Here is a 14040-nt window from a genome sequence, read left to right as displayed (position 1 = left end):
CATAAACAAATTTTGTGTACATACATTAAATTCATTTGAGTCACAAAATTATTGAAAATATTGTATAAAATTTACCTGCAGGCGGTGTGTATAAGGCAGTGTTCTCCCCAGAAAATTTTTGCAGCCGGGTGGCATCAAGAAGTAGCCGGGTGGTAGCCTTCACAATAATAATGTTTTGAACCCTGACATTATAATGATTTACACTTGAAATAACATTTTATATATTAATTCTCCTCTTCTTATTAGAGGCCCAGTCGCCTGATTATGAAAAAGCTGCAAAGTCTGTAGGATCTGGTCCTTTTTATACAGCTCCCAGATAGTCGCCACTTGCAGGCTCCCAAAGTGCCGGGTGGTGCACCCACAAAAAACAGCCTGGGGAGAACACTGTAAGGTGTATATAGAACATAAATGTGTTCTGTGTTTAGATTTGGGTCCCATTCCCAAGATCTCATTATGGTATGCAAATATTCCAAATTACAGAATATTCTGATATCCAAAATACCCCTGGTCACAAGCATTTTGGATATGGGAGACTCAAATATATTAAACAGTTAGTAATATTTATACATTTGTGTGTGTGGAAATATGTTAGGAGTCCAGACAACTGAAAATATTTAAATAGTTGTCATGAGACTCTGATTTCAGTTATTATCGCATTGAATTTTATGTTAAAACTATGAAAATATTGAGTTTTTAGGATATTATGGCTCAGCTGTAAATGGTCAATTGTAATGACGTTTAATTGCACTGTGGCATTGTCACATGTTGAAGCTTCAATAAAAAAGTGAATTAAAAAAATAAATAGTCATGTATGTTGTCATCTCCTGTACACAGCAGACTTTTTCCTGCAATACGTCACCATAGTGACCTTATCGTATTACTACAATTTGGTGACGTGCAAGTGGAAACAATGGGTGCGCTTGGTTGGCCCAGATGGGGCTTGCACTAAGCAGCAGTCTGCTCTTTCCTCATCACTAGGGCTAGTTACTGCCATGGGAAGATGACTGCACAAACGTGCCAACAGCACGGGGTCCGCAATTAGTATTTTGATAAGAGAAGTTACTTGCACTTTGATACTGTATATACACTTGTTATGCAGCAAACATGTCAAATTCTCTCAAGGTAAAGGGGGTGTTGCTTGTATTTTGTGAACTGGTATGGTTACATACATACATCCCTCTTGAGAGAAGATCCATACCTGAATTCCAAGGCAAAAAGGTAACTGGTTTATTTAAGCCAACACAATACAGACCAGGCAGTTTTCGACAGGAGCAAAAGCGGTTGACGCAGTTACGAGCATTGAAACAGACTGTTGGGCCTCGGATTTGGTCTGTATTGTGTTTGCCTAATAAACCAGTTACCTTTTTGCCTTGGAGTGCAGGTCTGGATCTTCTCTGTCAAGAGGGGTGAGTGTGCTGTGTTGAAACTTTTATGGATCCTGCACCAATTTGCAGATTGTATTTTTTTTGGTCAAGTGCCTACTCGAGTTGAAATACATATATTAAAATCTGTTTTGTGTTTTTCAGATAATTATCAGACAGCCCAGCTGCTTGCATTGATTTTGGAGTTACTGACGTTCTGTGTGGAACATCATACATACCACATCAAAAACTATATTATGAACAAGGATTTGCTCCGAAGGGTGTTGATACTGATGAACTCGAAACATACTTTTTTAGCCCTATGTAAGTTATTGTACTCCCTTTCCTTTAACTGATAGTAAAGTACAATTTGTATGCATCATAAAGCAGATTTAATATGGTATTAAAGCAGCACTACCACTAGGCGACGGCGGCACAACATTGTAATCGTACAGTCGTTGCTGTTGCCCTGCCGTGCCTACACTGAACGATTTGATCACTCAGTGTAGGCACATCAATCATCTCTGAACATGGGCAAGCTGTCATCGGCAGATTGAGCGGCATGTTCAGTAGATAATTGATGTCGGAAACAACCAGCGGGAGCGAGCATCGCTGGTCGTTTCCGACATAATAGTGCACGAATACACGATTACAGGTCATAATCGTGCAATCGCTCAGTAACATCGCGTAGTGGATACACGGCTTAAGACTTTCTCCTGCGGTTGGATGATGCAGATGGGTAGGTAACTATCCTATAGGTCCCCAGATAATTCTACCCATAAACCTAAACTCTCCTGCTCACACCAAGTTTATATTTCCAGTCCCCAGCGTAGAAGGTGGGAACAGGGCTTTGTATCCTTTGTAGTTTTATTTCATTTTGTTTAGTACTTGTACTTTTTCATAATTTAAAATATTTTCCTCCTATCATGGTACTTGATGAAGCTTCAGTTTAAAATATTGTCAGTTACCTTATAAGTGGGCAGAGCAACTATTGGGTGGTTTGCAACATGGTAAATGGTACATCTAGGCAGCATCTCCTATAGCATGGTCTTGAAAATCCTGTACATTACAGGTGTTAACCTAAACTATCACACTTGTGGCTTAAAGGGTCACCTGAAAACTTTGATGGTGGACAACAAGTATGACAAACCCTGTGTGCTTACTTATCAGGGAAGGTTCGAGGCCTGAACGGGAAAAAAAATAAGAATGCTATGAGTGGGGAAAGTTTATTCCTAGTGTAAGATTACATGCACGTCTCTCTATCCACTAAGCAGAGCGCTAGTACACCCCTATTTGCTGCACGGGAGGGCTTCTATGACAAAAATATATAATTGTCCAAAAGCAGACAGCACCTTTTTAATGTTGCATTTGCTAGAATTAATAGAGCTCAGTTGTCATTCTTCAGTTGTATGTAAATCATCCTTACATTTGCACTCCGATTTCATCTGAAGCTTGTATTTGTGCCTTCTTTTCCTCCCTCATTCTGACTCCGATCCCTTATGTTAGATCAGCTGAAATATGAGTAATAATATCAGCTTATTTTGTTTTAGGTGCTTTACGTTTCATGAGGCGAATAATTGGTTTGAAAGATGAATTCTACAACCGTTATATCATAAAGGGAAACCTTTTTGAACCAGTTATTAATGCACTGCTGGATAATGGCACCAGATACAACCTGCTAAACTCTGCAATAATAGAACTGTTTGAATTCATCAGAGTGGTAAGTATACAGCCTTGTTAGTGCTCTTATAGTCTAGTATGGGAAGCCAGGTCTTGCTCTTCTGCACCACTTGAACCAAGAGATGGGGGTGATAAGACTGTAGTAGTCTAATTACTTGTTTTTGCTCGATGGGAAACATTTTTAAATACTAGCAATATTTGCATTGTATGGGCTCAGTGGGGAAATCAGGGCATGTACAGTATACACATGGTAGATAAAATACTGTGTAATCTCTTCAGATCCTGAAAATGAAAGCCAACAGGTGTATTTAGCTGGTATATAATGTTGTTTTCCTCCCCCCCCCCCATGCAGGAAGATATTAAATCTTTAACGGCACACATAGTAGACAACTTCTATAAGGCTCTCGAATCTATTGAATATGTTCAAACATTCAAAGGGTTGAAGACCAAGTATGAGCAAGAAAAAGATCGACAAAGTCAGAAATTAAACAGGTGGGGCTTCAATGCAATTTATATTAGTAGAAAAAGACCTACTGCAGTTATAGGACATTTGTATAGTTCTCTGGAATCCACAGTATAATCATAGCATCAAATCCAAAGTAATTGTATAATCAATTGGTATATTAAATGTAATTCAGTGTCAACACTGCAATTTGCAGGCTTTGCTTTATAGAAAAGTGCAAGTGGATCTGTTTGTGTGGAATGCTGAGTAGATCTCTGATGTGTTATCTGTCTGAGATACTTGTGTATATACTTTAGTTCTGCATATAGCAATATATTGTGTGTATAAATTTCACTGTTAATTAGAAAATGAGCTGTACACTATGAAGTGTGTGTATATAATCTGTACGTACGTGTGTGTATAATATATATATATATATCTCCCTCTCACAGCACTCCGGCAGAGTTTACTTCTATGTAGAGTGTATGTATGTGTGTATAAATATACTAATATAAAATATGTATATATTTTGAGGTTCCTCTTAGGCATTCAACTTATTTACAGGCACCTGGCACTACTACATTACAGCATGTTAAGGTCATTTGGAATGCCATGCCTAAAATTTACAAAATTATATTTATATGATCAGATGTGTTTTCGGAACAAACTGCTTTCTGCATATTAGCTCCCCAAGTACCTGTATATTCGTTTTATCTTACTAAGGGAAACCTGAAAATTTGTTAATTTTGTCCACACTGTCTTTCTGTAGTGTACCATCTATATTACGCAGTAACAGATTTCGTAGGGATACACGAGCTTTGGAAGAAGATGAAGAGCTCTGGTTTAATGAAGATGAAGAGGAGGAAGGTGAAGCAATCGTATCTCCTGTTGAAAAGTCTAAAGCGGAGGACGACTTTCCCGACAGTTATGAAAAATTTATGGAGACAAAGAAAGGTATGACAGATGGGTTATTTATAGGGCGCCATAAGAGGTCCGCAGCGCCGTACATACAGTAAAGGGTACACAGAACATTACATTACAATACAGTAACCAACTTATAAACAGAGCACAAGTAACAATTAGCAACACAATTCTCCATACACAATACAGCTGGGAAGGTGAAGGCTGTCATAGAAGTGCTAGAGAAGAGGGCTGTGAGACAGTGGGGAGGAGGACCCTGCTCCTAGGAGCTTACAATCTAGGGGAGAGGGGAGACTGACAGATGACATGAGGCATGAGTGTGTAGAGGGGGCCCTGAGTGCAGGAAGTAGGCGAGGTAGAGATGGCTGAGGCAGAGACTTGGTGACGTGGTTATGTGTTGGAAGGGTACGCTTTGAACAGGTGGGTTTTCAGTGCACGTTTGTGTACCCAGTATTAGTTTGTCAGCCACAACGTAAGCACAACTGACTCTCTAGGCCATGTTTTTAGGTACTAAAATATCTGTATTTGATGCATTGGGAATGTGGGTGGCTATTGTGACAATTCCCGGAGATATATTTGTTTGGCCTTACCCTGTAGCACAGATTCATTATGCAGGATTCAAATTCTACAGAGGTTGTCATACAATTTACCGGTTTACTATTTGTATAGTTAAATTGCATAGTCGTTTATAAAGCTTCTAAGTTCACCACTTTCTGCAATATCAGTGACTTTCTATTCTCCCATTATGGTGCCAATTACAGTAATCTCTGCTCATACAATGATGAACTTGATGTATTTTAGCTAAGGAGAGTGAAGACAAGGAGAATCTTCCAAAGAGGACGTCAGTAGGGGGATTCAAGTTCACGTTTTCTCACTCCGGCAGTTCAGCGAACGGTGCAAATAGTGCGAATAGCAAATCTGTGGCAGCTCAAACACCACCAGCAGGTTCTAATGGCTCATCTTCCAAAAACACAAGCTTATCTGCCACAGTGACATCTACGAAGGTGAGGCCTACTATGCATACACACTTGTGGGCTGTCAATCCTGCCTGCTTATAATAGCTAGGGAGTTTTGTTATGACCTTTTTTTTTTTTTTTTTTCCTAGAAATCTAACCACACTATTTTTGTAGGAATAGGAAACTTTAGCTCTCTGTGTGGAGGCGTTCCATCATATAGTTTCAAAGGGGATGTAGTCAGGAAGCTGGTGGTCTAAATAACGACCGCCGACTTCCCGACTGTGAAAGCCCAGCAGGGTACTAAAGATAGGCGGCGAAAAATCCCGACACCCGGCTTACTGAACGTAGGTAAGCCGGGAACTCTTAGCCACGGGGGAGGGGGGGGTTAGTTTTAGGCTTGGGGAAAGGGGGGTTAGGCACCACTGGGGGGGGGGGGGGGGTTAGGTATAGGCACACACCCCCTTCTCGGAATGGGTTAGGATTAGGGGGGTTTATGTTTAGGCACCCCTTGGGGGAGGTTAGGCAGAGGTTAGGGTTGGGCACCTCTAAGGGAGATGGGGGGGGGGGGGGGGGGAGAGGTAGTGATGGCCTACTTGCCTCCCCTGTCGTGATTTCAACCACCGGCTGACAACCGGCAATATTTCATACCCAACCCGTTTCAAAGATACCGGTTCACAGCTTTTTGCCGTGTTTGTGGTCTGCACTAGAAACTTACTGTAAGTTCAGTATCGCTATAAAATGAAGGCATATTCAATTAGCCGTGGGGGTGCCCCTGGGACTAATTGTCGTCCAAAATCCCTGCGGCGCAGGGATAAGCTAGTCAATTAAATAGCCTTTTTCCTGCGCTGAAAAATCGTGACTCGCATGCTGAAAGACACATTCCGCGTAAACTGCCGAAATCAATGTGTTTTTTTGTTCCCCGTTTACAAACCCAGTTTTGTGTTTTTTACGCAGATTTGACCTCGTGTGAGGATTCCCTGCTTATTGAATAGGGCTGGCACAACAATTAGCTAATTGAATATGCCCCTATATCTTGATGTTCTGGAAGATGGAAAGTGTAACAGATTAGGGGTTATCCTAGGTATAGTAGTCTTGCTGTCCCCACCATAGTCTACAATGTGAGGCCAGGATTTCACATCTTGCTTTTTACTGCCAGTTTAACGCGGGCATGTTATCCTTCCCAAAAATGCCACAACTTAAACTGGGTACACACTAGACGATGTGTGTACCGAGCGACGGCAATATATATTGGTCTGGTGTACGTCCGCCCAATATATATTGTTCGGAACAATTTGTTCCCCAGCCGCATTGAGAGGCATTGTGTCGGCCGCTGAATCTTCTGATCTGCAGTGCACGGGAGTGCACAATCGCCCGCACACACTGAGCTATGTGGCTGATATATCGTCTGATATTTTGCATAGTGTGTACGCACCTTTACGAGAAGTAGCAACAGGGAGGCTTTTCCGGCAATTCTTTCTGGGAAAATGCTTACATTTTCATCTCCAAAAAAAGAGGACTTCTGGGAAAAGTTTATTTACATGACAGCCTTGTGAATTGGAAGTCCACACACACACTGTACACTGCTGGCCAGACGTACCATCTCCTACAGGAGAGGTCCATTTGTGTTTTTTTATGTAACGTGACGATTGTGAACGTTTCACTATTGTTTCTTCAGCAGGGAAGTCTGATTGGCTTGGTGGATTACCCCGATGATGAAGATGAAGAGGAGGAGGAAGACACGTCTCCAAGAAAAAGACCGCGGCTTGGGTCTTAAACCGAAACTGACAAACATTAGTTGTGGGTTAATGACGCAACTGATGTTTGAGCTTAGTGTGAGTCAGGAAGCTTTCTCCTTGAATAATATGGAAATAGCCAAACTCCACTAGAAGGGTGTAAATGCCAAGCTTTTATGGAAGCCTTTCCAGTGTTTATGAATCCTTGCAGGGTTTTAATATGATGGGTTAGCTATGACAACCAAGATGAATGCTTCAGTGCATCATAAGCATCTTGTGTTTGGGATGGGGGACAAGGTGGATCACTTAGGCATATATTTTAATGTTTCAGGTTTGCCCCAAGGTGTAAACGGACTAGAATAAATAAAAGCTTTCAGCTGCACACCGGTAATCTTAATTAATTTTTTTTTTTTTTTTTTTTAAATGGTGCTGGCCATAGTGTTTTATCAATTGCCTATTTTATATATAAAAAAAAAAATAACTTAATTGAAAGGAATGAAATCTGATAATATAACCTTGGGACCATCTTTGTAAATTGAATTCCCGTCTTCAAAAGTTGGGAGGGGGAGGGGGGCACATTGTAGTGCATGTTAAGTTTTAAAAAGAGAACGAAGAATCTTTTCCGTGTGTATTTTATTAAAAATCTGAAGTCCTAATGGACAGATATAATAAGTAGCCCGTCCAACATACTGCACTTCCAGATATACTGATGCTAAGGATCAGTAGCTTCCAAAACTAGTCTGGAAACTGCCCGTTGACCTTCTAACCAGTGCCTCAACCTCTTGCAGTGTTACATATATATATATATATATATATATATATATATATATATATATATATATATAAATTTTTTTATTTTGCACAAACTGTTTTTGTCCCATTTTTGTTTTTTCCCCCTCCCCTCAACCCCCCTTCTTTGCTTTCGGCTTCCTTGGTTTGACAACACCACCATAGCGCTCTTTTAGTCCATAGAAAATAATCTTTTCCAGATTTTTGAACTGAAATCACCGTGACTATGAAAACGATACCAAAGGGTTAACACAGCAAGGCAATGAGCTATCAGCCATTTTATTCAGTAACGAGGAAGACTGATATATGCAGCTTTTAATATCTTCAGCCAGGGTGTAATGGGAAAGCTGCTTTTAATCCAGTCATTTTATACATAGGAATTCACAGCACATTCCATGGATGTAAATGAATAGCAACGGATATACAATGTCAGTGTAGTTGTGGATCACAATTTGGATTTTTTTTTTTTCTTAGCCGCACCTGAACTGTAAATATTTTAATACTCACCCATATATGATCTGAGATCATGCTGAAGAACTTATTCTCTCCCTCACCTGAATTTACTGTTCTAGAGACACAGAAAACCAGCTGCAAACCTCTCTGCCAGTTGCCCTCGTAACAGGTTATAGACCTATTTCTCCTGGAAATAGTTTAAAGCAGTTTCCCAGTTTTGGAGATTTTGTAGTTAATTATAATTTTAGGTATTGTTTGGAAAGATGGGCTGTCTGTGTAGATATGAAGTATAGTTTTTTTTTTTTTTTTTTTTCCATAAAAACAGAAATTTATTTTGTATTAAATACCACTGTACTTGTTTTACACCATTTGTATACATGTGGTGATATTAATGCTGAACTGTAAAATTCAGGAATTAAAATGTGACCCTGTAATTCCATAACATTGTTTTCTGCTTGGTTTCTTGTGTGGAAGTTTATTTTTTTTATTGAATTGACCGCTTTCGGATTACAGAACTATAACGTTAATTTGCAGAATGTTAAATGTGTAAAAGTTTAAATAGTTCAACTTTTCTGTTTTTAATTCAACGAAATTCATTGAGTATTTGAAAGCATGTTTTTCCAACTTTACAGCTGTTTTTTATGAGAACTCAATGGAAGTGTCCTATTATACAATGGAAATTTGCTTGGTATTATCGTGGACATGCTAGTTTAGAGTACGCAGTGCAGTTTATATATGGAACGTCTCCTTTTTATTATGGAATTGTGCTAATCCTGTCTATCAGTGAAATATAATGGCTGAGGAAAATAATTTATTGCACATATAGTTGTTCGTTATTGCACCACAGTCATTTACGTGTGACACATGTTCTTAGAAATATCACGTCTCCAGTAAACCAATCCTAAAATGCTGCACTAAGCTGACTATATCCGGTCACATGGTTTACAGTTACTATGATGACACAATTATGGTTCAATAATGTCTACATCAGAATGTCATGTTTACAATGTTGACTTCTGAAATGTTGACATTCTCAGAATGCTTAGGGTTAGGTACTGTGGGGAGGGATTAGAGATGGGATAATACTCCCTGGAATGCCACTCAGTCACATTTTTGTGATGGAACTGCTGGTCACATAACCGTCGTGTCATCCATGTAGGCATGAATGTCGACATGGTGACTGTCTGAACATGTCGACATTCTCATGTCGACCTTATGCAGATCGATATAAGAACTGTCGACCTAACATTCCAAACCCATGCTTTTTCCATCGATAGAATTAAGAAACAGAGTGCTAGAAATGTCACTGTTGACACTGAGTATTGCCACAAAAAGCAGCTAGAGAGGAGGGGGAGGATTCCAATTCCCCCCAAAAAAACAGGTGGAGAGAAAAAAAGTGCAGTGCTAAGGTGGCTATACTCAGTTGCAAGTGAAGAAAAATCAAATGTATAAAGACATATACAGTGCCCTTGGCTTTTTACCTTTTTTGTTACATTACAACCTGTAAAAAAAAAGTTATCTGAATTTTATGTGACTGATTTGCACAAAATAGTCTAATTTGATGAAGTGAAATGAGAAGAATATAAAAAAATCTTTATAAATAAAATTCTGAAAATTGGCATGTGCATATGTAATCACCCCCTTTTGCTATGAAGCCCCTCAAAAGTTCTGATGCAACCAATTACCTTCAGAAGTCACCTAATTGGTGAAATGAGGTTTCACACGGGTGGACTTAAGTGTCACATGATCTGTCAGTATAAACACACCTTTTATGAAAGGCCCCAGAGGCTGCAACACCACTAAGCAAGAGGCATCACACCATGAAGAAGGACATTAATAAGAGAGGCAGCACAGAGACCAAAGGTAACCATGAAGGAACTGCAGAGTTCCACAACAGAGACTGGTGTATCTGTGCATGTGACCACAATAAGCCGTACACTCCATAGAGCTGGGCTTAATGGAAGATTGGCCAGAAAAAAGCCATTACTTAGTGATAAAAATAAGAAGACACGATTCGAGTTTGCCAAAAGGCATGTGGGCGACTCCCCAAATGTATGGAGGAAGGTGCTCTGGTCAGATGAGACTAAAATGTAATACTTCGGCCACCAAGGAAAACTCTATGTCTGGCACAAACCCAACACATCCCATCACCCCAAGAACACCATCCCCACAGTGAAACATGGTGGTGGCAACATCATGCTGTGGGGATGTTTTTCAGCAGCAGGGACTGGGAAACTGATTCGAGTCGATGGAAAGATGGATGGTGCTAAATACAGGGATATTCTTGAGCAAAACCTGTTTCAGTCTGCCTGTGATTTGAGACTGGGACGGAGGTTCACCTTCCAGCAGGACAATGACCCAAAGCATACTGCTAAAGCAACACTTGAGTGGTTTAAGGGGAAACATTTAAATGTGTTGGAATGGCTTAGTCAAAGCCCAGATCTCAATTCAATTGAGAATCTGTGGTCAGACTTAAAGATTGCTATTCACAAGCGGAAACCATCCAACATGAAGGAGCTGGAGCAGTTTTGCCTTGAGGAATGGGCAAAATTCCCAGGGGCAAGATGTGGCAAGCTCATAGAGACTTATCCAAAGCGACTTGCAGATGTAATTGCAGCAAAAGATTACTTGACAAAGTACTGACTTTAGGGGGGTGAATAGTTATACATGCTTAAGTTTTCTGTTATGTTGTCCTAAATGTTTGATTCACAATATAAAAAAAAACACAACTTCACATTTGTAGGCATGTTCTGTGAATGAAATGATGCACACCTTCAAACAATCCATTTTAATTCCATGTTGTGAGGCAACAAAACATGAAAAATGCAAAGGGGTGAATACTTTTGCAAGGCACTGTATGTATGGTAAAAAATTTAATAAATATATGAAAAGTACATAAAAGAAAATAAACAATAAATGGATAATAGGAGTAAATTAAATAAACATTACAATAACATATATCAATAAAAACTTTCAAGAGCTCATAGCCTTAAATTACATTTGTAATAACCAATAAGAAATGTCATACAGGTTGAGTCTCCTATATCCAAAATGTTTGCGACTAGTTATTTTGGATATCTGAGTATTCCGCATTTTGGAATATTTGCATACCATAATAAATATCTTGGGAATGGTACCCAAATCTAAACACAGAGAGCATTAATAATTTTTATGCACACAGTCTGGTAATTTTAACCAATATTTTCAATAATTTTGTGGCAGTTTGTGTACATACACTAAATTTATTTACTGTAAAATGCTTAATCACACAAGTTTTGAGAATACTAGGGGGTAAATTTACTAAGATTCGAGATGGTCCTGATTTTCAAAGTGATTTATCTCGCTGGAATTCGCCCAAATTCGGGTGACTTAATCCACTTTTCATTTACCAACAGGCGATTTGAGGCCAAACGAGTTTGCCGATGGTGAAGCAGAACGAGATATCTCTCCCGAGTAACTCTTTTTGCAGGAGATTAGTCACCCGAGATTGCAGTGCTTTCTCTCTGCAAATATCTCCCGAGCTAGCAGCCAGCACATATCAGTGAGATATGTGCTTGCTGCTTGTGTTTTAACCCTTGCAAAAATTAGAAAAATGTTTTTTTTTTTTTTTTAAATGACGTGAGGTCCCCCCCCCAAAAGAAACATTAACCAGCCCCGGGCTTGCCAGCCTGTCCCCAGGTTCATAACATTACAGGGAAAAAAATGTGTAGGGATCCCCTGTAATGTAAGAACCAGCACAAGGCAGCAGGGACAGAGCTGGTTTTAAATATATGGAGAAAAAAAAAATGACGCGAGTTCCACCGTATATTTAAAACCAGCCCTGGACCCTTTCTAACGGCGGGCCCCCCAGCCGCACCATCAGTCCTGACCATTAGTCAGCCCAGACCAGGGACCCCTGGGGAGTTGGTGCCCCCCCCCTCCCCCCAATAAAAAGGGGTCACCCTCTCCAGGGCATTCCTGGCCTAGGCAGATAGCCCGGGGCTATCTGCACCACCACTGGGGTGGTGGGTGGCGGGTTGATTGTGTTAGGTGTAGTGTAAAAAATAGATTTATTGTTTTTACAGTGGAACTACAGGTCCCAGCAAGCCTCCCCCACATGCTGGTACTTTGAGAACCACAAGTACCAGCATGCGGGGCATTAAGGGCCCACTGGTACCTGTAGTTCACCTGTAGAGAGATGGTTTAAAAAACACACCACACCTGGAAAATAAAGCTTTATTACATACATACATACTCATCTATTTCCAGATGTTCACGTCCACTTGTCAACGTAAAGTATCCCCACGATTTACCTGTAAAAAAAAAAAAAAGATCCAATACTCGCCTTTATGTCCCACGATGTTCTCCGCAAAAATCCAAGATGGGCCCCTGATACAATGTAACAGCATGTTACTGGATGCTGTTAGATTGCGCTACTGTCTGCTACTGGGAACGAGCAGACTTCAGTCCTGGGCCGCCGGCCAATCAGCAGCGGCTAACATTATCGGCCGCTCATTGGCTAAGCTCCCCAGGGATCCCTGGCCTGGGCTGACTAACTGTCAGGGCTGATGCTGCGGCTGGGGGGGCCCGGTGAAAGGGCATCCCTGGCTGTGGCATCAGCCCCCCGTTAGAAAGGGTCCAGGGCTGGTTTTAAATATACGGTGGAACTCGCGTCTTTTTTTTTTTCTCCGTATATTTAAAACCAGCTCTGTCCCTGCTGCCTTGTGATGGTTCTTGCATTACAGGAGATCCCTACACATTTTTTTTTTTCCCTGTAATGTTAAGAACCTGGACAGGCTGGCAAGTGATTTTGGGAGGACCTCACGTTTTTTTTTTTTTTTTTACAAATTTATCATATTTTTACAAGTTACGGAAAGAAACATACACATCACAATGATTTGTGGATGTTTCTGACAATGTCGCAGCTCAGGGGGTTGAGAGTTTGAAAAGCGATTTTGACAGTTTGCTCCTATCTCACCCGAGCTTGTCATCCCAATTTTTGGTAAATTTTGAGAGATGTATGTTTTAGGTGAAAAGTACTTCCGATTTTGCCTGATGGTGATAAGATTCGAGATTGCCATCTCACCCGAGTTTTACGAGTGAGATGAAAGAAATCTCTCTAACTCACCCGACTTTACCTTTTAGTAAATTTGCAAGCAGGGAAAAATAAAATCAATAAATCACCCGAGATGGTCATCTCAACCTATCTCGATTCTTAGTAAATTTACCCCTAGTATTGGTTTTCACAAAGTTTGCTGCTTGTGTTTTGGGACTTTTTGTCAGATGTTACTATGGTATACTGAAGTAAAATTACAAGCATTTCAGAAGTGTCAAAGACTTTTATTTTACCAACAGGCGATTTGAGGCTAAACGAATTTGCCGATGGTGAAGCAGAACGAGATATCTCTCCCGAGTAACTCGTTTTGCAGGAGATAAGTCTTTATGCAGAGAGTCAATATTTGCAGTGTTGGCCCTTCTTTTTCAAGACCTCTGCAATTCGCCCTGGCATGCTGTCAATCAACTTCTGGGCCACATACTGACTGGCTGCCCATTCTTGCCTAACAATGCTTGGAGTTTGTCAGAATTTGTGGGTATTTGTCCACCTGCCTCTTGAGGATTGACCTCAAGGTCTGGGGAGTTTCCTGGCCATGGACCCAAAATTTTGATGATTTGTTCCCCGAACACTTTTGCCTTATGGCAAGGTGCTCCATCAAGCTGGAAAAGGC

General features: G+C 40.4%; 1 protein-coding gene across 4 annotated transcripts in view; it reads left to right on the top strand.

Annotated features, from left to right (window-relative positions):
* PPP4R3B (protein phosphatase 4 regulatory subunit 3B) overlaps nucleotides 1-8777 on the top strand; it is a 51305-nt gene extending 42528 nt beyond the window's left edge. For 2 of the 4 annotated variants that reach the window (XM_088477331.1, XM_088477329.1), the window contains exons 11-16: nucleotides 1527-1685; nucleotides 2912-3081; nucleotides 3394-3533; nucleotides 4253-4437; nucleotides 5206-5408; nucleotides 7039-8777. In XM_088477331.1, the coding sequence (XP_088333457.1) occupies nucleotides 1527-1685; nucleotides 2912-3081; nucleotides 3394-3533; nucleotides 4253-4437; nucleotides 5206-5408; nucleotides 7039-7134 (953 nt within the window). In that variant the 3' untranslated portion in view covers nucleotides 7135-8777. Of the gene's footprint in view, nucleotides 1-1526; nucleotides 1686-2911; nucleotides 3082-3393; nucleotides 3534-4252; nucleotides 4438-5205; nucleotides 5409-7035 lie in introns of all 4 variants that reach the window. The other 2 variants (XM_088477330.1, XM_088477328.1) reach the window with 1 other exon arrangement.
* The last annotated feature ends 5263 nt before the right edge of the window (nucleotides 8778-14040 follow it).

This window comes from Taudactylus pleione, unplaced genomic scaffold (assembly GCF_031769625.1).
Source record: "Taudactylus pleione unplaced genomic scaffold, aTauple2 ptg000201l, whole genome shotgun sequence".
NCBI classification, from domain to species: Eukaryota; Metazoa; Chordata; class Amphibia; order Anura; family Myobatrachidae; genus Taudactylus; species Taudactylus pleione.
The sequence above is the reverse complement of the archived record's forward strand: the minus strand, read 5'-3'. Positions and strand labels throughout refer to the sequence as shown.